This window comes from Manis javanica, chromosome 2 (assembly GCF_040802235.1).
Source record: "Manis javanica isolate MJ-LG chromosome 2, MJ_LKY, whole genome shotgun sequence".
In the NCBI taxonomy this organism is placed as follows: domain Eukaryota; kingdom Metazoa; phylum Chordata; class Mammalia; order Pholidota; family Manidae; genus Manis; species Manis javanica.
In genome coordinates, this window is record NC_133157.1 from 100,955,422 (window position 1) to 100,979,373 (window position 23,952).

The following is a 23,952-nucleotide window of genomic DNA, read 5'->3' on the forward strand; positions in this document are numbered from 1 at the left end:
AGAACTTTGTGACCAATCCAAACGGAACAATATTCGCATTGTAGGGATACCAGAAGAAGAAGAGAGAGAAAGGGATAGTGTCTTTGAGGAGGTAATTGCTGAAAACTTCCCCAATTTGGAGAAGGAGAAAGTCTCTCAGGCCATGGAGATCCAAAGATCCCCCAACACAAGGGACCCAAAGAAAACAACACTAAGACATATAGTAATTAAAATGGCAATGATCAAGGATAAGGACAGACTATTAAAAGCAGCCAGAGACAGAAATAAGATCACATACAAAGGAAAGCCCATCAGGCTAACATCAGACATCTCAGCAGAAACCTTACAGGCCAGAAGGGAGTGGCATGATGTATTTAAAGGAATGAAACAGAAGGGCCTGGAACCAAGATTCTTTATCCAGCAAGATTAGCATTTAAATTTGAAGGAGTGATTGAACAATTTCCAGATAAGCAAAGGCTGAGAGAATTTACCTCCCACAAACCATCTCTACAGTGTATTTTGGAGGGACTGCTATAGATGGAAGTGTTCCTAAGGTTTAATAGCTGTCACCAGAGGTAATAAAACCAAAGTAAAGAAAGTAGAACAGCTAATTACTAAGCAAATGCAAAATTAAATTAACTATCCCCAAAGTCAATCAAGGGATAGACAGAGAGTACAGAATATGACACCTAATATATAATGAATGGAGGAGGAAGAAAAAGGAGAAAAAGAAAAGAACCTTTAGATTGTGTTTGTAATAGCATATTAAGTGAGTTAAGTTAGACTCTTAGATAGTAAGGAAGTTAACCTTGAACCTTGGTAACCACGAATGTAAAGTCTGCAATGGCAATAAGTACATACTTATCGATAATCACCCTAAATGTAAATGGGCTGAATGCACCAATCAAAAGACAGAGTCACTGAATGGATAAAAAAAACAAGACCCATCTATAAGCTACCTACAAGAGACTCACTTTAAACCAAAAGACATATACACAGAATAAAAGTGAAGGGATGGAAAAAGATATTTCATGCAACTAATAGAGAGAAAAAAGCAGGAGTTGCAGTACTTGTATCAGACAAAATAGACTTCAAACCAAAGAAAGTCACAAGAGACAAAAAAGGACATTACATAATGAAAAAGGGGTCAATCCATCAAGAAGATATAACCATTATAAATATCTATGCTCCCAACACAGGAGCACCTACATATGTGAAACAAATACTAACTGAATTAAAAGGGGAAATAGAATGCAATGCATTCATTCTAGGAGACTTCAACACTCCACTCACTCTGAAGGACAGATCAACCAGACAGAAAATAAGTAAGGACACAGAGGCACTGAACACCACATTAGAACAGATGGACCTAACAGACATCTACAGAACTCTACACCTAAAAGTAGCAGAATACACATTCTTCTCAAGTGCATATGGAACATTTTCAAGAATAGATCATATACTAGGCCACAAAAAGAGCCTTAGTAAATGCAGAAAGATTGAAATAGTCTCAACCAGTTTCTCAGACCACAAAGGTATGAAACTAGAAATAAATCAGGCAAAGAAATGAAAAATCCCACAAACACATGGAGGCTTCACAACATGCTCCTAAATAACCAATGGATCAATGACCAAATAAAAACAGAGATCAAGCAATATATGGAGACAAATGAAAACAGTAATTCAACACAGCAAAATCTGCGGGAGGCAGCCAAGGCCATGCTAACAGGAAAGTATATTGCAATACAGGTGTACCTAAGGAAAGAACAATCCCATATAAGCAGACTAAACTCACAACTAATGAAGCTAGAGAAAGAACAAATGAGGCCCAAAGTCAGCAGAAGGAGGGACATAATAAAGATTACAACATAAATAAATAAAATTGAGAAGAGTAAAACAATCGAATCAGTGAAAGCAAGAGCTGCTTCTTTGAAAAAATAAACAAAATAGATAAACCCCTAGCCAGACTTACCAAGAAAAAAAGGGAGTCTACACACATAAACAGAATCAGAAATAAGAAAGGAAAAATCACTACGGATGCCACAGACATAAAAAGAATTATTAGAGAATACTATGAAAAATTATATGCTAACAAACTGGATAACCTAGAAGAAATGGACAACTTTCTAGAAAAATACAACCTTCCAAGGCTGACCAAGGAAGAAACAGAAAATATGAACAGACCAATTACCAGCAATGAAATTGAACTGGTATTCAAACACCTACCTAAGAACAAAACGCCTGGACCAGATAGCTTTACTGCTGAATTTTATCAAACATTTAGTGAAGACCTAATACCCATCTTCCTTAAAGTTTTCCAAAGAGTAGAAGAGGGAATACTTTCAAACTCATTCTGTGAGGCCAGCATCACTCTAATACCAAAACCAGAGAAAGCACAAAAAAAGAAAATTACAGACCAATATCCCTGATGAACATAGATGCAAAAATACTCAACAAAATATTAGCAAACCGAATTCAAAAATACATCAAAAAGATCGTCCATCATGATCAAGTAGGATTTATTCCAAAGATGCAAGGATGGTAAAACATGCGAAAATCCACCAACATCATTCGCCACATCAACAAAAAGGACAAGAACCACATGATCATCTCCATAGATGCTGAAAAAGCATTTGCAAAATTCAACATCCATTCTTGATAAAAACTCTCAACAAAATGGGTATAGAGGGTATACCTCAACATACCTCAACATAATAAAGGCCATATATGACAAACCCACAGCCAACATTATACTGAACAGTGAGAAGCTGAAAGCTTTTCCTTTAAGATCGGGAACAAGACAAGGATGCCCACTTTCCCTACTTCTATTCAACATAGTACTGCAGGTCCTAGCCACAGCAGTCAGACAACACAAAGAAATAAAAGGCATCCAGATTGGCAAGGAAGAAGTTAAACTGTCCCTGTTTGCAGATGACATGATATCGTACATAAAAAACCCTAAAGAATCCACTCGAAAACTACTAGGTCTAATATCTGAATTCAGCAAAGTTGTAGGACACAAAACTAATACACAGAAATCTGTGGCATTCCTATACACTAACAATGAACTAGCAGAGATAGAAATCTGGAAAACAATTCCATTCACAATTGCATCAAAAAGAAAAAAATACCTAGGAATAAACCTAACCAAGACAGTGAAAGACCTATTCTCTGAAAACTACAAGACACTCAGGAGAGAAATTAAAGAAGATACCAATAAATGGAACACATCCCGTGCTCATGGATAGGATAGGAAGAATTAATATTGTCAAAATGACCATCCTGCCTAAAGCAATCTATAGATTCAATGCAATTCCTAGCAATATACTAACAGCATTCTTCAACGAAGTAGAGAAAATCATCCTGAAATTCATATGGAACCACAAAATACCTCGAATAGCCAAAGCAATTCTGAGAAGGATAAATAAAGCTGGGGGGATTATGTTCCCCAACTTCAAGTTCTATTACAAAGCCACAGTAATCAAGAAAATTTGGTACTGGCACAAGAACAGACCCATAGACCAATGGAACAGACTAGAGTTCCCTGATACAAACCCAACCATATATGGTCAATTAATATATGATAAAGGAGCTATGGACATACAAGGGAAAAATGACAGCCCCTTCAACAGCTGTTGTTGGCAAAACTGGACAGCTACATGCAAGAGAATGAAACTGGACTATTGTTTAACTCCATACACAAAAGTAAACTCAAAATGGATTAAAGACTTGAATGTAAGTAATGAAACCATAAAACTCTTAGAAGACAACATAGGCAAACATTTCCTAATATAAGCATGAGCAACTTCCTGAATGCATCTCCTCTAGAAAGGGAAACAAAAACAAAAATGAACTCATGGGACTACATCAAACTAAAAAGTTTCTGTACGGCAAAGGACACCATCAACAGAACAAAAAGGCATCCCACAGTATGGGAGAATATATTTGTAAATGACATATCCGACAAGGAGTTAACATCCTAAATATATAAAGAACTTACACACCTCAACACCCAAAAAGCAAATAACCCGATTAACAAATAGGCAGAGGATATGAAGAGACAGTTCTCCAAAGAAATTCAGATGGCCAACAGATACATGAAAAGATGCTCCACATCACTAATCATCAGGGAAATGCAAATTAAAACTACAATGAGATACCACCTCACACCAGTAAGGATGGCCAGCATCGAAAAGACTAAGAGCAAATGCTGGCGAGGATGTGGAGAAAGGGGAACCCTCCTACACTGCTGTTGGGAAGGTAAGCTAGTTCAACCATTGTGGAAAGCACTATGGAGGTTCCTCAAAAAACTAACAGAAAAGACCATTTGACCCAGGAATCTCATTTCTTAGAATTTACCCAAAGAATACAACTTCTCAGATTCAAAGACATATGCACCCCTATGTTTATCACAGCACTTTTTCCAGTAGCCAAGATATGGAAGCAACCTAAATGTGCATCAGTAGATGAATGGATAAAGAAGATGTGGTACATATACATAATGGAATAGTATTCGGCCATAAGAAAGAAATCCTACCATTTGCAACATGGATGGAGCTGGAGGACATTATGCTTAGTGAAATAAGCCAGGCAGAGAAAGACAAATGCCAAATGATTTCCCTCATTTGTGGAGTGTAACAATGAAGCAAAACTGAAGGAACAAAATAGCAGCAGACTCACAGACTCCAAGAATGAACTAGTGGTTACCAAAGGGGAGGAGTGTGGGAGGGCGGGTGTGGAGGGAGGGAGAAGGGGATTGAGGGGTATTATGTTTAGTACACATGGTGTGGAGTTCATGGGGAGAACAGTGTAGCACAAAGAAGGCACCTAGTGAATCTGTGGCATCTTGCTGCACTGATGGACAGTGACTGACTGCATTGGGGACTTGATAATATGGTTAAATGTAGTAACCACATTGTTTTTTCATTTGAAACCTTCATAAGAGTGTATATCAATCACACCTTAATTTTAAAAAAAGGGAACTTTAAGTTGGGAATAGAAAACGTTAAAAGTGAAGGACAGTGTAGGATCAACCATTTTTTGAAAGGCACCTTTTGGTTGGATAAACGAAGCTGAAGAAAATCAAACCCAAACCTTCACTGTTACACTCCTGTTCCTTAGAAAGGAGGGAAGTGAACTGCATAGGAGGTTTGGGACTGTAGTCTTGGGTCCTTGGGAACCCAGTAGGACCTGGTAGTCACAAATACAGGGCATTGATCTGGATGGAAAACTGATGCAGAAAGAAAACATCTCTTTGCAGGCATATTACCTGCAAAAGTGCAAGCTTAATTTGTAAGCATAACTCTGAATCTGCTTGTGGAGGGTGATTCTAGAATTTCTAGAGAACAAGATACTTATTTTATACAGTGCCTATTATTACTAACATAGCATATGGAAAATGTTATCCAGTGGGTTTTAGTTTAATTAAGGTTAAAAACATATTCATTCCTTGGTGATTCGCTCATGACTTAAGACCCTTTTGTTCCATAAAGTCTGAGATTCCCCAACCAACTGAATTCCACTACTAAGATTTGCAGAAATCTAATGTAGCTGGAGAGGACTGCTTCCTAATACTGAGCCAGAACTGTTAAACCTAGCTAAATAGGTGTCATATTCCATAGTGCAGTTGGCAACTCGTGAGGTTCTCAGAATGTGACATGCTATGTCCTGACTCCAAGTTGCACATTCTGCTTCCCAAAAGATACATAGAAAAAATAACCATTGTTCTTAAATACAGGTTTGGATAGTACTTTCCATTTTCTTGCCAAGCTAATCCATCCTTATCTTAAATAACTTTTACTAAGATGCTTTCATTAGAGCTATCCCTATGGATTGGGTAACACTCTTTCCTGTTCCCATGATTGCCTGGGCTTTCTGGACACTTAACCTTAGGCTCGGGTGTGGCACTTGCCTTCCGCAGGTCCTTCCCCCACTGTAAACTCCTCCAGAAGCTCTGTGGGTGTCAAGTAATCAGCAACATACCTAAAAGACTGTGAGGGCAGCAGCGTTTGTTCACTGAATGAATAAATGCATAACTTTAGTATAGTAACTAGAGATGAAAGTCCGTCTGCCTCACAGACGTGTGCTGTCAATATCAGACTTTGAGAATAATTTTGGGGAATGTCAATCTATGCTCTCCGTGTCTCCTCCCTACCCTCTAGTATGCAGCTCAACCAGCTTGGAAGGGTAGCACTATGCCTGTGCCTTAAGCTAGTAACTTAAGCTATTAAGTTCCTATCCAACCTAGTATTTAAGAATAGTGATTATTTTTTACTATACAGGCCCCAGGGAGAAAAGCAGAGACTTAACAAAACATTTTTGTATCTTAGTGAACATTTGAAAATTTGTTGCCAAACTTACTAAGCCCATTCCAACAGTCTTTCTGATTTTGAAAATATTCCACTGGAAACAGCTCTCGGGTTACCCATTGCGTGTGAAATATAAAACCGATGTTAACAGTCTATCATATCTGTCTCAATCTTTTCTAATAATACAGTTTTTCCCTTTTTTTTTTTTTTTGGTTTGGCAAGAGCACAAGTTTTTATGTGATTCAATTTCATAGTTTTTCGGAGAACATGATTGTTAACCCACGGTTGTGTTGAAGCATTTTCTTTTCATTCTTTCTCTACAAGCAAAATCATGAGCTACATACAAAGAATTGACTCTGAAATGTTGAAATAGGTCTTGCTTTAAAAAAAATTTCCCCTAAATGCTACAGTGTCCGGTAATGATTATTCCCATTGCTTCAATTAAAATAAATAAAATATGGGTAGACAAAATGCATAAAAAATTTAAAAGTCCTATTTGGAGCAGAATAGGATGCCTGCTGTTTGTAGTGAACCCAGTGGGTGGGAACTGACCAAGGACTTGATGCGGAGCCTATTCAATCCAGTTTCCTTAGACGTAAAAATAACTGCTGGTAAAAGTTCACGCGAAGTGGCATTCCGCCCCCAATTCATTTGCATTTTTTGTTTTAAAGCCCTAAACGCCCCGGTAACTAACGTACGCGTCCGCCCCCGGCTCGGGCGCCCCTCCTTGCCGCTCCGCGGGCACCGCGGCCCCGGTCGCTCCCGCCTCTCGGGAGGCCGCCGACGGGGGTGAGGGCGTCCGGGCCGTCGACCCCGGGGCGACCGCGCCACCCGGCCATTCTCCTGCCCTTGCCTTTCGCAAAGCTGGCGTGCGGATGGCGGTAGTTCTCCTGCACCTCCGCCCGTCAGAAAGCGGCGCTGGTAGGGAGCGAGTGTGAGAAAGTGAACGTGTGCGCGCCACGGAGAGGAGGACTGAGAGGTGGGCTCCCGGCGTCCGAGCGTCCCGTCCGCCACCGGGCGCGCCGCGGGCGGGGGCCGCGAGCAGCCGGGCGCGGGAAGCGGGGCCAGCGGGCTCCGGGGGTTGGCGGGACGCGCGCTTCGTGCCGGCGCCTGGCCTCGAGCCCGCGCTCCCCCTCCCCCCCCGCCGCCGCCGCCGCGTGCCCGCGCCGCTGCGCGATGCAGTGTGGGGAATGGCTGGGGTTGGCTGAAGAGCGCACAGTGGAGTTTTAATGTCCGCCATGTTGGCCATGGCGTATTGAAGAGAGCGAGCGAGCGAGGAGCGGAGCAGCACGGCCTCCCACCCTCCCGGCTGGTGTTAGAGCCCGGACGGCGGGTTTTGCGCTCCGCCCCTCAAGTCCCCGGCAGCGGTAGGCGAGTGGGGACCGAACCCCCGGTTCTCCATGATCCCCCTGGCCGGGGCCGTTTCCCCAGAGCGGAGAGGTATCTGCTGCGCCTGAGATGAGTAAACTGTCGTTTCGGGCGCGGGCGCTAGACGCCTCGAAGCCGCTGCCGGTTTTCCGCTGTGAGGATCTGCCCGACCTGCACGAATACGCCTCGATAAACCGGGCCGTGCCGCAGATGCCCACCGGAATGGAGAAGGAAGAGGAGTCGGTACGTGTTAACTCCCCTGTCCGACCCACCACCAGGCCCCGCTCCCTCTGCTGCCTGCGGCGGCGGCGGCGGAGCAGCATACCCACACAAAATGGCCGCCATCTTCTCTTCGCCGCCGACTCTGTCGCCGGCCGGGCCCTTACCCCGCCTTCCCCGGCCTCGACCCCTGGCCGTCGCGGCCCGGCGGGGCCTCTTCTTAAGCCACCCGCCGACCCCGGCCGCTTATACCAGGGTCCCGCTGAGTTCCGAGGCCCGAAAGGCACAAAGGGGTCACGTGATGGAGCTGCCGGCAGCCATTTTGTGGTCTTAGTTTTCGGGTTGGGCCTTGTGCATCCGGAGAGGGGAGCGGGCTGGGTGGCGGTGGGGCTGCGGCGAGCCGGGCTCCGAGGAGGGCGCGCCTGCAGGCCTCTCCGCGGGCCGCTGGGTGGCGCTCCAGGGCCGCCGCGGCCTCCGCGCGCTGCCGGCTCTGGGAGCGCAGACTTGGTGCTAAGTGGGGGAATTGCACTTCCCGGTGGCCGGGCAGCCATGGGGCTCGGAGGGCTTGGAACTTGGATCGCAGGGCTAAGAGCCTTCGGTTCCCTCTCCCTGCCACGACCTGGTGGGGGGACTGCGTGTTTGCCCGGACGACTTAAGTTATCACAGGATAAGAGTTACTTTTCTGCATCCTCTTTCTGGGACTTCTGCATCCATCCCTTCCCAATTCTAGTCAGTCAGAGGACAGTAAAGTCTCCCTGACTTTCTCTGATCCTGAAGAATAATATATTACAGATTTGATAGGACGGTGGGTGGGGGAGTACTTGGCTATTCTAAAACTTGTTACTTTATTATTATAATTGGGTTTTGTTTTTTTAAATAAAATTTAAGTTCACCTGCTCTCTTGTTTCTCAACATAGGGGGAAAAGAGAGCCAATTTAAATAGATGTTAGTAGATCTAAATTTCGGAAGAGGATCCTTGCTTATCCAAAACCAAACTAAAGTGATTTACTTCACTAGAATTGTTAACATAGTTGCCTAAATTGGGTGGGTTTCGGTAAATATTTACAGCTAATAGACGTTTTATCATAGATGTGGCTTTATCTTGGTGTGTAGTTGGGTTCAGGCAGAAGGGTAATAGAATCTTCCTCTCATTTCCCCAGATCCTTGACAGTATAACTTGATGACTTCTAATCCTAAGGAATTGCATACCTTGGTTTTCAGGTACAGCCATTTAAACAGGGTGCAGTATATTGACAGTTCAAGGAAGTCAAGGAGTCGCTGGATTTCTGTGCTACAATTTTGTTGTGGAAAATTGTACTGTAATACCTCTACTTGGTACTGTACGAACTTTAAATGTAGAAATTATGCTCTGTAATGTTGATTTTGAAAATAAAGCTGTTTAAACTGTTTGGGTCGTTTAACCTACTAAAGTAAAATAGTTGTGACAGTCGAATGTTACTTTTGAGAGGAGTGTCTTAAATCTACAGATAAGTGGTAAGTATGTAGTAGAGACTGGTATAGTACTGACTTTCAGCGCTTTGTCTATGGGAACCTCTTTATTTACTTGTATCAACTTTAGAGTAGAATGGTGCCATTTGTTTATTTTTAAATAAGTGATTTGTTTTTAAAAATTAAAGTACTTGTTCCTGCAGAATCTTGTCTTTTGGTTTTATTTTTGTTTGCAAGTTTTACAGATAATACTTTCAAGTTGGGATGTCAGTGTTACATTGCCCTGGAAATTAATTTGTAGTTCTTGTTTTGAAGCCCAGGAAAAGGGAGCCTTGCTAAAAAAGCAAGACAGCGCTACAGTACACTTTAGAAATGTAGTTAAGTGTTGCTACTCTGAGTACTTAGGACAGTCCCAGGAACCGCAACCAGAAAATCAGAGCTTAGCTCACCTGAAGTATTGGTGCTTGTTAAATTTTACAGATAATTTTTGATCACTGAAATATTATCAACATTCTATAGTGTAGTGGTATCATTAGTTTGTAACTGTAACATGTGGAGTCCGTATTTTTGAGGACTGTGAGGGATTGTTTTTCTTTCAGACTACCTTTTTCCATTATGTCTAAAATTTCATTTTACATTCAACAAAAAGTAAGATCAGTGATACATAGATTTCAGGAATAGATACTGAGCTTAACAGGAGAATGTAAACAGTACCAGATAAACAGCTTCTCTACAGTCCTATGTTCATGTTGATGATAGTAGTAGGCCATATAAATCACAATACTGAAAGTAGCATGTTACAAAATATTTAAAAAGTACACTAAGCATAAATAGAGGTAATAGAATTGAGTTAACCTTAGAAAAACAAAAACTTTGATAATTTGCAGAATGGTACACATGTATAGACAAAGGGTTAAAATGAACTTTTGCCTTTGACTGACACACGATAGTAATGGTGTCTCTTAGGTCAGAGTGACATAGGATCTGAATCAAGTGTCTTGTTTAGAAAAACTAATCTGTCGATCATGAAAGATGACAGTTTTGTATAGCACTACCTCATCTAAGAAAGCATTTCATGATCAGAATGTATCTGCAATATTGTGTTAACTATACCAGGTAACTTAATATTTCATTAGTAAACTTGGCAGGAATTCTAGGCCTTAAAACACTTATTAATGTACTCCCATTTAGTCAATTTTAACGATACTGTAAGCTGAATGTGCTGACTTAAGGAATGCCATTTTCTTTTTAAGAAACAACTATGTAGTTATCTCCTCCTCCCAAAAATGGACCTTGCTCAACTTTAGAACTTAGTTCTTCATTTTTTGATTATTGTAGTAGGATTGAAAAATAACTTCAGATTGTGATGAAGAACTTGATTGAGTCATAGATGTTAGGGATTAAACATCTGAATTGGTATAATGTAATTGTAACTTGATAAATGAAAAAAGTAACTGATGAAGGCTTTGATTTAATGAATGACAAGTAATTTTCAAATCAGGAAATTAATAGACTCAGCTTTAATTATAATTAGAGATAAATTAGTCCCTTTGGGGGTAAAAAAAGACAACGTTTAAACAAGCTTGGGGGGGCAGATGTTGCACCATTATATTTTAACTATTTAAGATTGTAAACTTAAGGTCTTAACTTTAAAGTTAGGAATGTTAAAGTACTAAGCTTAGTGCCACAACTTCAACTTTAATTGAAAGGGTAACTTGTAAGACATGGGTACTATCCAGTGTTTTTATTAAAATTGACATTTTGGTAAAAATTGGAGCTTTATGTTAAGTTATAATCTCCTTAACTGTTACTTTTCACTTTAGGAAAGATACTCTTAAGCACCTGGTTTTAAAGTAATAACAAATTGGAGCTACCTGGTTCCTATAGTAACTGACTTTTTCATTGGAATGTTCAGAGTGTGTGGCTCCATATAAGGAGTAGAGGCTTAACCTTTCTTCTGTTATCTGGACTGCTTTGGGTAGGATATGTGGTGTAATTAAGATGATAATGTCACGTTTATGAAACCCTATACAGCCACTTTGGGAACTGTCAGAAGTAGGGCCTGCCATCATGATCCAACACCTTGCTTGCTTTAATAAGGTTTTAACCAGTCAAAATAGTTTCATACACCTACATTTTCTCCCTTAAACTACATCTTTCGTTACTGGCTCAAGTATACAATGTTATTAAATGCAAGTTAAGGACTACTTATAAAATGGACAGATGTTTTTGGTTTTCATCCAGGGAAAATTGGAAATATGCACATAACCTCTGGTATGATAAAAACATTTTCAAAACTTAATATTTTTCTGTTTTATAAAAAATTTTAAATCACTTTAAGTGATTTCTCATTTTTGGAAAGAAACCAAGAATCATTTTTTCCCTTTTAAAATTTTGCAAACCAACATGTTTCTTCAGTCCCTTTGTTTGGAGCTGTAAAATCAATCTAGATTTCTCCATTCTGACCACTGTTTGAAAAGTGAAGAGAAATATGTGAAATCTCAATTGCAGTAGAAGTAAAGTTTAATTTTTACAGATAGGAATTAAGGATATTTGGGGTTTTTACAGTAGCAAAATTAGATAAAATCAAAGATAATTTAGAAGAAATAAAATACAGTTTCAATGATCTGCCCTGCCCAGCATGTTTTTGAGTAGAAGTTTCTAAGCTGGTGTTTCGAGGGTTATGTGGAAATGATACTGGAAGTCAGTGAGTTCCCCCAATATGCATTTAAACTAATGGTATATTTTTCTAGGTATTTTTCTCAAGGTATTAGTAAGGACACAAGGCAGAAAACTCACGATTTGTTCTAAAAATTTCGAACAGTCATTTGATTAGGCTTATTAGTATGACGATTATTACATAGACTTAATAGATAATAGAAAAATTAAAGGCTATTAGCAACTCAGACTAAAGACTTAACTACAAAGAGAACGTCTTGAAAATTGTAATGCTGGGTTTCGAAAGTATTGATGTTAGCCCTTGGCAGTATACTAATTGATAGAATTTTGGAAGAGTACCATTAGTGCTTCAGTTTGTGAAACAGTAATAATGAAAAGTAATGGGCTTATTTATCTGATTGTGCTTTGTGATCTGTAATGGAATTTGCTGAACTACTTTTTCTTTCTGTTAAACAGTAGGACTTCAGAGTACCATTAAATATGCAAAAGCTTAAATTTTGTAAACAAGGACTAGTGACCTGTGATTACAGCTTCATGAATTTGTAATTAGAATCAAATATTTAACGACTCCTAATATCTTATTTTAAATAGTCTAGGTTTTACTTTTATATTTTGCTTTCTATTGCATCATGGTATATGGTAGTAATAATAGTAAAGAAACAGATGGAAAATACTTAACATGTATATGTACCTAATAGCAAAAGTTCTGTCTGTGTATATGAAGGTGTGGATTCTGACAATACTTTTAATAACAATTTTCCTGAAAAGTGAAAAGTACTTGCTAATCAGCAGTTGGTTTAAACAGTAATTTTAAAGTAAAGGACAGCATTTTGAAAGGAGCAGTAATATGGAATGATGGTATAGTTTGTGATTCTACTTAAAAAGAAGACAACCCACAAGGAAATGATAATTTGGGAATAAAATGAATTGTGAGTCTCAAGTACAAAAGCAGTATGAAATATTTAGATAAAACTAGACAGTATATGTCTCTTAAACATTTGAGTCCTTCGAGTGTGACTTACATTGACAGAGTACAATGACTTGTCTGTAAAAAAAAAAAAAGTATTTTATGGGGAAATCAATTAGGAAACAAGTTATTCAAATGTTTTAAGTATCTGCTGGAACTCCTTGGAGCTAACTATGTTGTCTTCAGCATATTTATAAATTGTGGCAAATATTGATCAAGTGTATTAAAGCCTGTGATTATATTAATGATTTTGAGCTATTACAGTATTTTAAACAGTGGATACCCAGCTTAGCACCTTTAAAAACATGAAGTAAATTTCATCCACCAACCCAACTGTAGTAGGTAGAAAAAAAAACAAAACTTTGTATTTAATAAATGTGCTGTGACATGTAATCTGAGTTACAGCTTTGATGAATAGGGATAAATGGTTCCTTGAAAGATACAAGCTTCGATTTTTTGTTGCTATGGAGGTTAAAGAATTTTGTTCAGAGTTGGATGTACACTGTGACATAGTTTGCTAAATTTTGAAACAGATTTTTAAAGCAGATCATTTTTATATAGCAAGTATTGACTGAAGAAATAGGACAGGCCTTAGAGTGAATCTAGGGGCAAAGACAGCCTGGGTTTAAAATGTGCTATGGATGATATAGTTTGAACTTTTTGTATATTGGATGGATTATTTTGATAGTTTCAGAATCCCACATAATAGTTATATATCCTCTTGATAAAATGTACTTTGGCTTTTGTGAACTTTGACAAGTCACCTGACCTTACGGAATGAACTTCAGTGTCTGCATTTGTTGAGTATTCTGACTTACCTCATGAGGTAGTTCTGAGGAGTGAATAAGGCAGTATATGTAAAAATGCTTTACAGTGTAATTCATTATTACCTCATACTAATTGAGTGTTTAGAATGGTCTTGCTTTTGGTTGATGCTGAAAAACTACTCACAATATGCAGTCTCTTTATTTGGGATTGTCTGATGTAAAAATGTTAGATGTGCTGTCTATCCTGAAGAGTTGTATATAGTCATGAAAAGTTGTGTTTTTAAATTTAGGTGATTATTAATTGGTAAAAATCAAATTGGGAGTTACTAGACCTGAGGCCTCATCTAGCTTCCAACATGTATGTGTGTGTGTCTGTGTACATGTGTGTGTGCATATGCACACATGCATGCTCCAACTCACCCAGGTTTTCTTAACTGAAAAGTGCAATGAGACTATGATTGTAATGAGTATATTATGTTACCAGTGTATTTAAGCCAATTTCCAAATGTATTTTGTGTGTTTATAGAATAGTCATTAAATCTTGACTTAGTGACTTCAGTTGAATGTTATATAAACATAATTTGCCAGAAGTAAAGTAGTCTGGTGCATGGATAATTGGTTCCAGTTTAGTCTAATCTCCAATTCTAAATGATTTAAGGAATATAAGTGGATGTAGTAGTCACAGATTGCTTATATTAGAATTTGAAATTAGAGTCAGAATTTTGTAGTGATGGTTGCAATTCATGTTTTACCTATAAGGTAATAGAGTCTGAAGGAGAAACAAATACTGATATGGCTGTTTTGAAATCTAAGCAAGAATTTGGTCATTGTTCTAATGGCTAAGTGGAGATATTTAAGGTGAGGTATGTTGTACAAAGACAGAAAATACAGATAAATCCATTTCATTCACTTTTGTAGCAAATACTTGTGCGTTTGTTTTGAGCCAAGGACTTATAGGCACTGTGAATACAACAGTGCAGTGAACGAACCGGGTTCCTTTTTTTTACGTATCTTATATTCTAGAATGTAGGCTCTAGGAGGACAGGAGTTTCTGTCTTTATTCACTGATGTGTTTTCAGCCCCTTAAATAGTGCCTGGCACAAAGTAAATGTTCCATATTTGTTTAACTGAATGACTGAACTCTAATGGGAAAAACCTAAAGCAAATGAATGGAAATAAAAAAATAAACAGCCTTAAGTCATAGTGGAACAAGGTAATACAGAATTTCTGGTTAGGGGATAGGAAGGATAGGTTTCAGGTTAGGAAGGAGAATAGAGTGTTCTTTGCATAGGGTGGTTAAAGAATATTGGACCTGAAACGTGAATGGTGGGAATTAGACAGCCTTGTGAAGATCTAGATAAAGAACATTCCAAGCAGAGAGATTTACAAATGCAAAGAGCCTGTGGTAGGAACAGAAGGCCAGTACGACTAGACAGAGCAAAGTAAACAAATGGTTAAGTAGTATGAGATGAAGACCCAGAGGTAGTTGGGGTCCATGTCTGGTAAGGTATTACAGGCTACTCTAAGAGGAGTTTGGATTGTTTTGAAATGAAGTTAGCCATTAGAGAGTTTCAGGCAAAGGAGTGACATGATTTGAATTATGTTTTTTCAAGATTATTCTCGCTACCTTGTGGAGAAGAAGTCATGTTAGGCAAGAATAAGAGTTGATGATGACTTTAATGAGGGTGGTAGTAGTGGAGATGAAGAATGAGTGGATTTGAGGTATATTTTTAAGGTAAAACCAATAACTTGCTGATAGATTTAAATGTACTATATGGAGAGAAAGAACTGAGGATTAACCCCAGATTTTTACTTAAGCAGCTGGATGGATAGATGATTGGGCTACCTACCGAAATAGAGAAAATTGGAGGAGGAAGGGTATAGACAGGACAGATTTGTTCAGCTTGCAATGTCTCTTGTCCATATTTAGTTGGATATGCAAGAAAGTAGTGCAGTAGAGCAATTTGCACCAGAGGTGTAAAATTTGGAATTTATGGGCTGGTACTATAAATTCAAAAGTTTTGGGAATATACATCATTTTTAAAGCTGTGCCTTGGGGCTCAGGTAAAGGAGGAGCTGTTAAAGAAGTAGGAACAAAATGAGGATAAGAGTGTCTTAAAAAGGAAGAACGTTGGTTAACTATGTCTGCAGGGAAGGTAAGGGGAAAGTGACCATTTCATTTGATGAGATATGTGCCATTGGCCTTTTTTGATGGAGTGGTGGGTAGGAAAGCCCAGAGGGAATAGAAGAAATAATGAAAAATAAATGAAGGGGTCACAGCAAGTATAGATGAGTCTCTGGAATAGTTCTAGGAAAGAAACAGAAAAAATAGAACAGTAGCTGGAGTAGGCTGAGGAACAACTAATGATTTTTTTTTTTTTGAAAAATGAGTTACCAAGTTCCAGCAGACAAAAACAAGGATGGCAGAGTGGAACCCTTGATTCCCCCAGTTGCTACCTAGAGAGTTTCCAGGCTGTGAGCATAGATGGGAAAATCTCAGACATCCTGACAGCCTCCTTGAGTTGAAGAGATAAGGAATTCAGAGTTTGGAGAACTGGAGTGGCTTCAAGGGAGGGTGGTAGAGCTGCAGAGAGCCTCAGAAAAGTACCCTGAGTCTCTGGCTGAAAACAGATGTGAGGAAGCTGCTGAGGCTAGGGAAAAAAACACCTGGAAGGAAATAGGAACAGCTCTGGGAGCTCACAGGGCTGGGAATGTGTTGTATCCTCACTCGCCAGAGTGGAAAGACCTTATAAATGGGGCACCTTATAAATGGGGCATCAGGTAAGAGTTCTTGGAAAGGTTATGCAAAAAATAGGCCTCAAAAGGACCAAGCTAATTTCAGGTAACTTAACTGTTACAGGTTAAAGTGCAAAAAATGTTTAAAGGAGTACTACAAGATTCTATAGCATAAAACTTTGTGTTTGACATCTAAAAAAAAGTTTCATAGGAATGCAAAGAAGCTAGAAAATAAAGCAACAAAAAGAGACATAGAAATAACTTAGGTTAATAGAATTAGTAGACAAAAGTGTTAAAGTAGCTATTATAAATAAGAAAAGGTGCTAGAGTTAGTCTAATAGTTGGAATGATGTCATTAAAAATTTAGGATAAAATAACCCTGTCCTCTCTGCTCCTCCTCAAGGACTTTGCTCCTAAATACGATTTCCTGTGTCTTCCCCTGAATCAATTTCATAGAGGTGTTGGTCACTAATTAGAGCAGAAATAACTTTTTTAAAGTAAGGAGGGCAGATATATGAGAAAAGGCACAGATCAGTTGGTAGAGTTGGCAGTGAGAGGATGAGATAGTTTATCCTATGATTCTATTTTCTCTTTGAAGTATGAGATGAGGTCATCACCTCAGTGAGGGGGCACCTTAAGAGAGAGACAGGTATGTATGGGAAAGGTAACTTACTAGAGAATGTAGTGAACTGAGGGACTAGCTGAGGGCTCAGTATTTGGGACCATTTAAAGTGAGGCCAGTCAGCTCACTTGGACAGCAATTCAAGCACTATGTAGGTATATTGTAGGGTTTTTCTAGGATTGAGGTTTGCCCAGCAAGTACAAAGGAAAAAGAGGGATGGGGGGGATTAAAAGTATTTTGGGGGTAGATTATCATGAAGGACCATGGGATCTTAAATAAACTGGGTGGGTGGGGAAAGAAGACCAGAGGGAGCTCATGAGTAGTGGGGAGGTGGTACGGCTTATAGGAATAGAAGGCCCTTTGGGACAAATCTGTGAGAGTGGGAGGCTGGAGTAGGTACAGTGGAGCCAAGAGGGTTGTTAAAGCAGAGGCTTGATTTTAGATTTCAGGGGTGTAATGACTAGTGAAGCCAATATCTATAATATATCCACAGGAGTGGTGGCTGAGGTGGAATGAGAAGGAAAGAGCATGGGGGAAGGTCATGGTATTAGATGTTTCTTCCATGTAAATGTTGCTAAGAATGGTGCCAGAAGTGCAGCAGTAGTTGAGAAGACAGTATATGTGGTAGCTTTGGGGGAAGGGGGTGATGGTATGAACTGAGGGGTTATGATATTTGAAAGGAAAGCAAAGAAGAAATGGTACAGGACTGGCAATGGAGAGCATGGAGGATAAACACTTAACCGTGTGTAAGTGTGTGGGGCCTGGGTAAGGAAACACCTGCTGCTTGAAAGGATTACAGGGAGTAGTAGTTTCTGGAAGGCTCTGCCAGGGCAGGAAGTTGAGGAAACACTGAAAGAAGCTGAGACTATAAAGAGTTTTACTTACATATCTTTATTCCAGAGAAGCGAGTCGGAGACTTTAGGAAAGTGGGGAATAGTGGAAGATTGGGTCAGATTAAGGGATATTGAGATCAGAGTGGTGGTAAGAGCCAGAGTGGTGCTGTTAGTCTCAGGCTCTTGTTGGTAACAGATACAAAGAATGCTGGGATTTATCCAGCCAACCTCAGATGTGCAAGTAAGATAGCATCCTACTAGATAGTCTGAACTGTCTAGGACCATTCCTGCTGCATTGTTGTGTAAATACCTTTACAAAGGAGGATTTTTGTACAGAACACTTGTTTCAGGATCCAGTAAATGGACCTTTAGCTCAACATCAGAGAACTCCCCTCCCTCATCTGCAGTGGGTGCTCACCCTCAGGGTATTCTGGAGAGTAGTGCAAATTCTTCTAATAGTCACAATTTGGGGGAGATGCTGTTGGGGCCAGGAACAGTGTAAGTTCCACAATGCAAAGGATAGTCCTGCAAAATAGAGAATCACGCATGTGACTTGGCTATCCCACAGAACATCCCAGTAGGTGAACTTCCCATTAGTAAAAGATCTAAGTCTAGGACCTAATACCATTTTACATGTAAAGCCTTTTTTTGTTAGTTTTTTTCAGTCACTAGATTTTCCAGGACTGCAACTAATACATAAAGTAAGGAAATGTACTTCATTTTGTTTAGAAGTTTTGCAGCAGTTGCTACTGTTTGGGAAATAACTTCAACAACACCCTTTGTGGCATTGTAATCAACAGTAGCCCAGACCTGCATTGTCTGGATTTTTAGCTACTACATTCATAATGATTCTATGTAGCCATGTTAGCATCTGTGGTTTACTTTTTGTCTTCCTGGGTATATACCCCAAGCATTTACATATTGAAATACATATTTTATTGTAAATAACTTTTATTTCTGTGTTTTGTAGTTAGGTTCTTGGAATGATTATTTGAAAAAACCATGTACAAGTAGAATAGAAAGGAATTTGAAAGGAGTATTGGGTCTTATGGGGTTGAAAACTATTCTACTGGGGTCAAAACATGAGCTATGGAGTTAGGTTTCAGTTGAAGTTCTGGTCCTATTTAGACTTAACCCAAGTCTATTTAAATGTACTGTAAGAATTAAACAAGATCTTATATAAAGTGTATAGCACAGTGCCTTTAGTATGCTCAGGTCTTTTTAAAGTACTATTTTAGTTTCATTTTTAGTCCTTGAAGGAGAGAAATGTGTTTTTGAGGTAGGTTTTTAAAAATTTCAATGAAGTTCCATAACAAATGATTTCTGTTATGGAGTAGTTTTGATAATGGCTACCAATTTTTATACATATCAGTTGTATTTATGATAGAATGTGACATAATAAGCAAAGTATCCAAAAACATGCCTTAAGTAGACAGGGATGTCAACCCAAGTGGACTGTTTTCTCAACCTAAATACATGGTTAATTTCCCAGTGGATGCCTAAGATATAGGTGTATACTTATATAAATATATATTTATATAGCTATATCTATAATATATATAAAATGTGTTTTAGAGAGTTATCAGGTGCAAAGGAAGTAAGTGTTCTGCACTTTTTAACAGGTCTACATTTTAGTGATTTTCAGTTCTGGAGTCTTGTAAATCAGTGCATTTGGATCTAAGAATTCCTTCTGAAAGATTAGGATATCCTCTTATTCTTACTCTGAATATCCAACCCCCTCAAAATTGTAAGGGTGATCTTTTTAAAATGTTGAGTCTGCTTGTTACTTTGATAACAGTCCTTAATTTTTTCCTTTTTCTGCTAGAATAAAATGTAAAAACTCCTTAATGGCCTGCAGGATCTGACCTCTGTCTCCATTTCCAGTTTTCCCTTCCTGTTCCAGAAGCCCTTTGTAATTTAATACTCCCTAATTTAGCATCTTGAAACAAGCACCAGTTACAGTTTCTGAAGGCTAGGAATTGAGGAGCAGCGTAATCTGGGTAATACTGGCCAATACTGGCCCAGGGTTTTTCATGAGGTCCCGGTAAAGCTCTTGACTGGGGCTGCAGTCTTCAAAAGCTTGACCGAGTGGAGAATTTCACTTTGAAGCTCACTCACCACAGCAAGCCTTTGTTCCTTGCTGACTGAAGGCCTCTGTTCTTGAGCTTCTCAGTTGCTGTCTCAGTGTCCTCACAACATAGCCGCACACTTTCCCAATGTGAGTAATACAAAAGAAAGTACAGATGAGAGCACACAAGACAGAAACCATGGTCTTTCTTCTATGGCTTAATTTTGGAAGTTACATACCATCACTCCTGTCCTTCCTGTCGGTCACACAGGCCAACCCTGGTAAATGTAGGAGGGGACTACATGAGGCTATGCCAGGAGATTGGGATCTTTAGAGGTAGGCTACCGAAGTCCCCACATGCAGAATGTTCTCAACCCACTCCCAAAGCCCCCAGAAGACTTGTCCCATTACAATATCAGCTCGCAATCCAGAATCTCATCCAAATTGGTTTCAAGTACAGTTGAAGCTTCTCAGATGTAATTCCTTAAGTACAGCTTCTCAAGTACAAATTCCTCTAAATCTGTGAAGCTGGAGAGATACCTGCCCCCTTCCACTCCCATACCCAATGTACAATATTGGGTCAGGCTTAGGATAACCTCTATGAAAAAGTCCTATTCAAAGAGAGGCAGAGGGGAATCCCTGGTCCATAAAGTTCTGAAATTTGCTCAAGAAAATGGTGGTGGTCCCTTGATTGAGAATCCATTTCTGGATGTAATTCATGCAAGGCACTCAGCTTTGCCCTTTGGGCATTCAGTTTTTCTCCTTTACTCACCCTTCCCTTTTCATGAAAGGTAAAACATTTCTACTGAGTTTTCTTAGCTTGCTTCCTGCCAAAATTTTGGGACTCTGAAGGCCTTCATTTTGTAACACCTCGTCTCCTTCAGTTCAAGATGACAGTATTTCCAGATGTGTAACTTTTAAAAAACTTGTTCTTCTATGAATTTTATCAGGATCCTTTCGTTTAGTTGAAAGCTACACTCATAAATCTCTTTGAGATAAGCCTTTTCTTGAATGAATCTTTGAAGGACATAGTTCTCTTTTGCGGGCCTTTGTGTGGCACCATCTTTGATCTTTTTGAGGTCTTAACAAAAGACTTTATAGCCGACTTCCTAAAGTTTGTTTTCAGACTGTGTTCTTCTATCCGTGCCCTGGATTTGATCATGCCTCAGAACCCATTTTTAAATTTTAGCATTGTTTGTAATCTGGAGAGACTGCAAATTTTCAAAGCCTTCAAGTCCTGGCTCCTTTAACAGTTCTTTTTTTAGTTTATTTCTCATTTTTACCACACAGAGGAGAAAAACAAGGCAGCTCTTTCAACTCTGGTTGAAAATCTCCTTACCTAAATCACCCAGTTAGTTCATGAGGTAAATTTCTACCATTCAGAAACACCATGAGGCTTTAAGCTTATTCACTGCTACTGTCCTCAGAGCCCATAGATCTAGTTCCAAAACCCCTCTTAGGTTTTTGTCATCCAATGAGGAATCTCAGTACCAGCATATTGTCTACTGCTGCATAACTACTTATCCAGTGTTTAGCAGCTTAAAACAACAGACTTTAATCTAACAGTTTTTTGAGGGTCAGGAATCTGGAAATGGCTTTAGGGGGGTGGTTCTGGCTCAGTCTGCAGAAAGCGTTTCAGTGTCGCAGGAATCTCAGCTGGAGAATCTGCTTCCAGGTTCACTCACATTTTTGGCTGGAGGTTTCTGTTCCCCCTCACACAGGCCGCTCCATTAACTGTCCTCTCACAATCCGACATCTGACATCCCCAGAACAAATGATCCAAGAGAAAGAGTGTGGCATATGAGTAAGAGAATGCCGAAGACAGAAGCTGCGGTCTTTTTAACCTAGTCTTGGAAGTGACCGGTCATCACTTATGCCATGTGCTGTTGGTCACACAGACCACTGGTATAGTGCAAGAGAGGACTACCCAACGTGTGAATACCAAGAGTAAATATCATTTTGGCCATTTTGGAGCCTGGCTACTACCACAAGCCTTCAGCTCAGTAAAGTGAACTACTTCCTGTATGTAATGTTCTCTGCCTCTGCTAGCACTAACCACTTTACTCAAATACCTTTCCCTTCCTTGTGTTCACTAGACAAACACCTGATTGCTGTCAACTTCTTGAAGCCTTTCTTGACCTACTCTTTCTAAGGCCTGTCATAGCACCTGAACTCTCTTACAAAACAGATTCATTTCTATGATTGTTTTCTTTACTACACTATAAACTCTTTGAAAAGTGTATCTTAAAGACTTAATATTGTTCTGGCACAAGTATTTCTTTAATGTTTAAATAGTTTGGGAAAAATCTAGGTACTTTGTGATTATTTGTGTTCTAAAATGGTGATCAGATACCTATTTTAACTGCTTTTGAGCTTTTGGAGTGAAGCTTTTAATGTAGGATTTTAAGCTGTGGTTTTGTGTGTTTTTGTTGTAAGACTGGGAAAGACATGAGACATTCTAATAATTAAGCCACAATTTTAAGCCAGAGAAAATGTTATGGCCTCCAATATGTTTTGTGGAACATCTGATTTATCAAGTATTTGTAAATTTAAAAAATATAATGCTAAACATTATGAAGTCCACAAACATGTCTTTCCCTTCAAGGGGCTTATAATTCTTATGGCAAGTAAATCATAAACTTAGGCAAACTTTTTAAGTCCCTGTTTGAAATAAAAAATACCTGTGTTTACTTTGGGTAGTTGATATGTTACCACTCAGAGTCTAATTAATTTGTGTAAACCAATTCTAACATAAGTTCCTGAAAAGGTACTTAAAACTTTTCCTGAAGAGTCATCTCTCTTCCCATTTGAAGTAAACAAATTTACATATGTAAAATCAAAATTGTTTTATTCTAAAGGTTTTACATTAAAATACCTTCTCCCTGATCTGAAAGTGTTTTGAAAATCAAGATTTTGGTTGCAGTTACTTTTTAATCTTCTTTGAAGTTTTTTTTTGATTGGTTGGTAATGTTCTTATCCGCTGTAGTGGAATTTTGACCTTTCAGAATTCTGTGAATTTTTTTCCTTGGTGAACTTTTCCTTTGTAATACAATTCCAATAAAATAAAAGCAGTTTTTTTCTCTTCATACCAGGAGATGTCATAGAATCAACTTCATAAAAATATATTCCTTGATTCTTTTGTCTCAGCTTTTTCTATATCTATTTAAAAATATCTGCTGAGTACTACCTTATTTTTTGTCTCAGCTTTTATGCTGTAGTTTTGTAGAATGAATACTTAAGAAATTCCTCCTAACATTTGTAGTGATGAAACATTTTTGGGTTTTTTTTGAAAATGGGACAGAATAAAGAGATGCTTGTGGTAGGATGAACATTTTTTCCCTTGTCTTTATATTTTTAGGAATGGGATTTTTCATACAAAGTTTCTCATTTGAACCTTAATTCCTATTCATATCTAGACTCCTCTTTCTCAGGGATGGCTAATACTTTGTATCACTGACAAGAAAACCAACTAAATAATTATGAAGTCCTTTTATTTCTGGGCCCAGCTACCTCAGATCCTTCCTGGAATAAATCTTATTTGAATAAAAAATGTGTGATTTCCAAGATTCAGATCTAGAAAGTTTTCACTAAGTAGTTTTGCCTTATCACTTGGGAAATACTGGAATACAATCTAATGTTTACTATATAAAGTGGCACAAAACAAAATGACCAATCATTCCTAACATGTATACATTCTAAAAGTATCGACCGAGACCTGTTGGGAGAGGCATCCTCATGATATGAATATAACATATTGGCGTTTATGCTGTCCTCTTACTCAGTCTAATGTATTCAGATTTACTATAGATAAAAGTGGAGAAATTAGACAACTAGGGTGGAAGTTCCAATGGGCTAACTAGAGGTTAAAATACCCTGAATAAAAATTCCAGTGTAGTGTTGTTCAATTTCCTAAATAGTTTAAATGCCATTTCTGCTGCCACTTCCCTATTTCAAGGT

At 38.9% G+C, this 23,952-nt stretch overlaps 1 protein-coding gene across 8 annotated transcripts in view; it reads left to right on the forward strand.

Moving 5' to 3' along the window:
- Positions 1 to 23,952, forward strand: part of EPC1 (enhancer of polycomb homolog 1) — a 92,746-nt gene that overhangs the window by 19,558 nt on the left and 49,236 nt on the right. For 2 of the 8 annotated variants that reach the window (XR_005059125.2, XR_005059126.2), the window contains exon 1: positions 7,470 to 7,898. The exons of 3 other annotated variants lie outside the window; for them this stretch is intronic. Coding sequence is in view for 2 of the 5 variants with exons in the window: in XM_017655304.3 (XP_017510793.2) it covers positions 7,746 to 7,898 (153 nt within the window). In the remaining 3 variants the exon portion in view is untranslated. Of the gene's footprint in view, positions 1 to 7,469; positions 7,899 to 23,952 lie in introns of those variants that run through there. 3 more of the 8 variants (XM_017655304.3, XM_017655308.3, XM_073228968.1) reach the window with 3 other exon arrangements.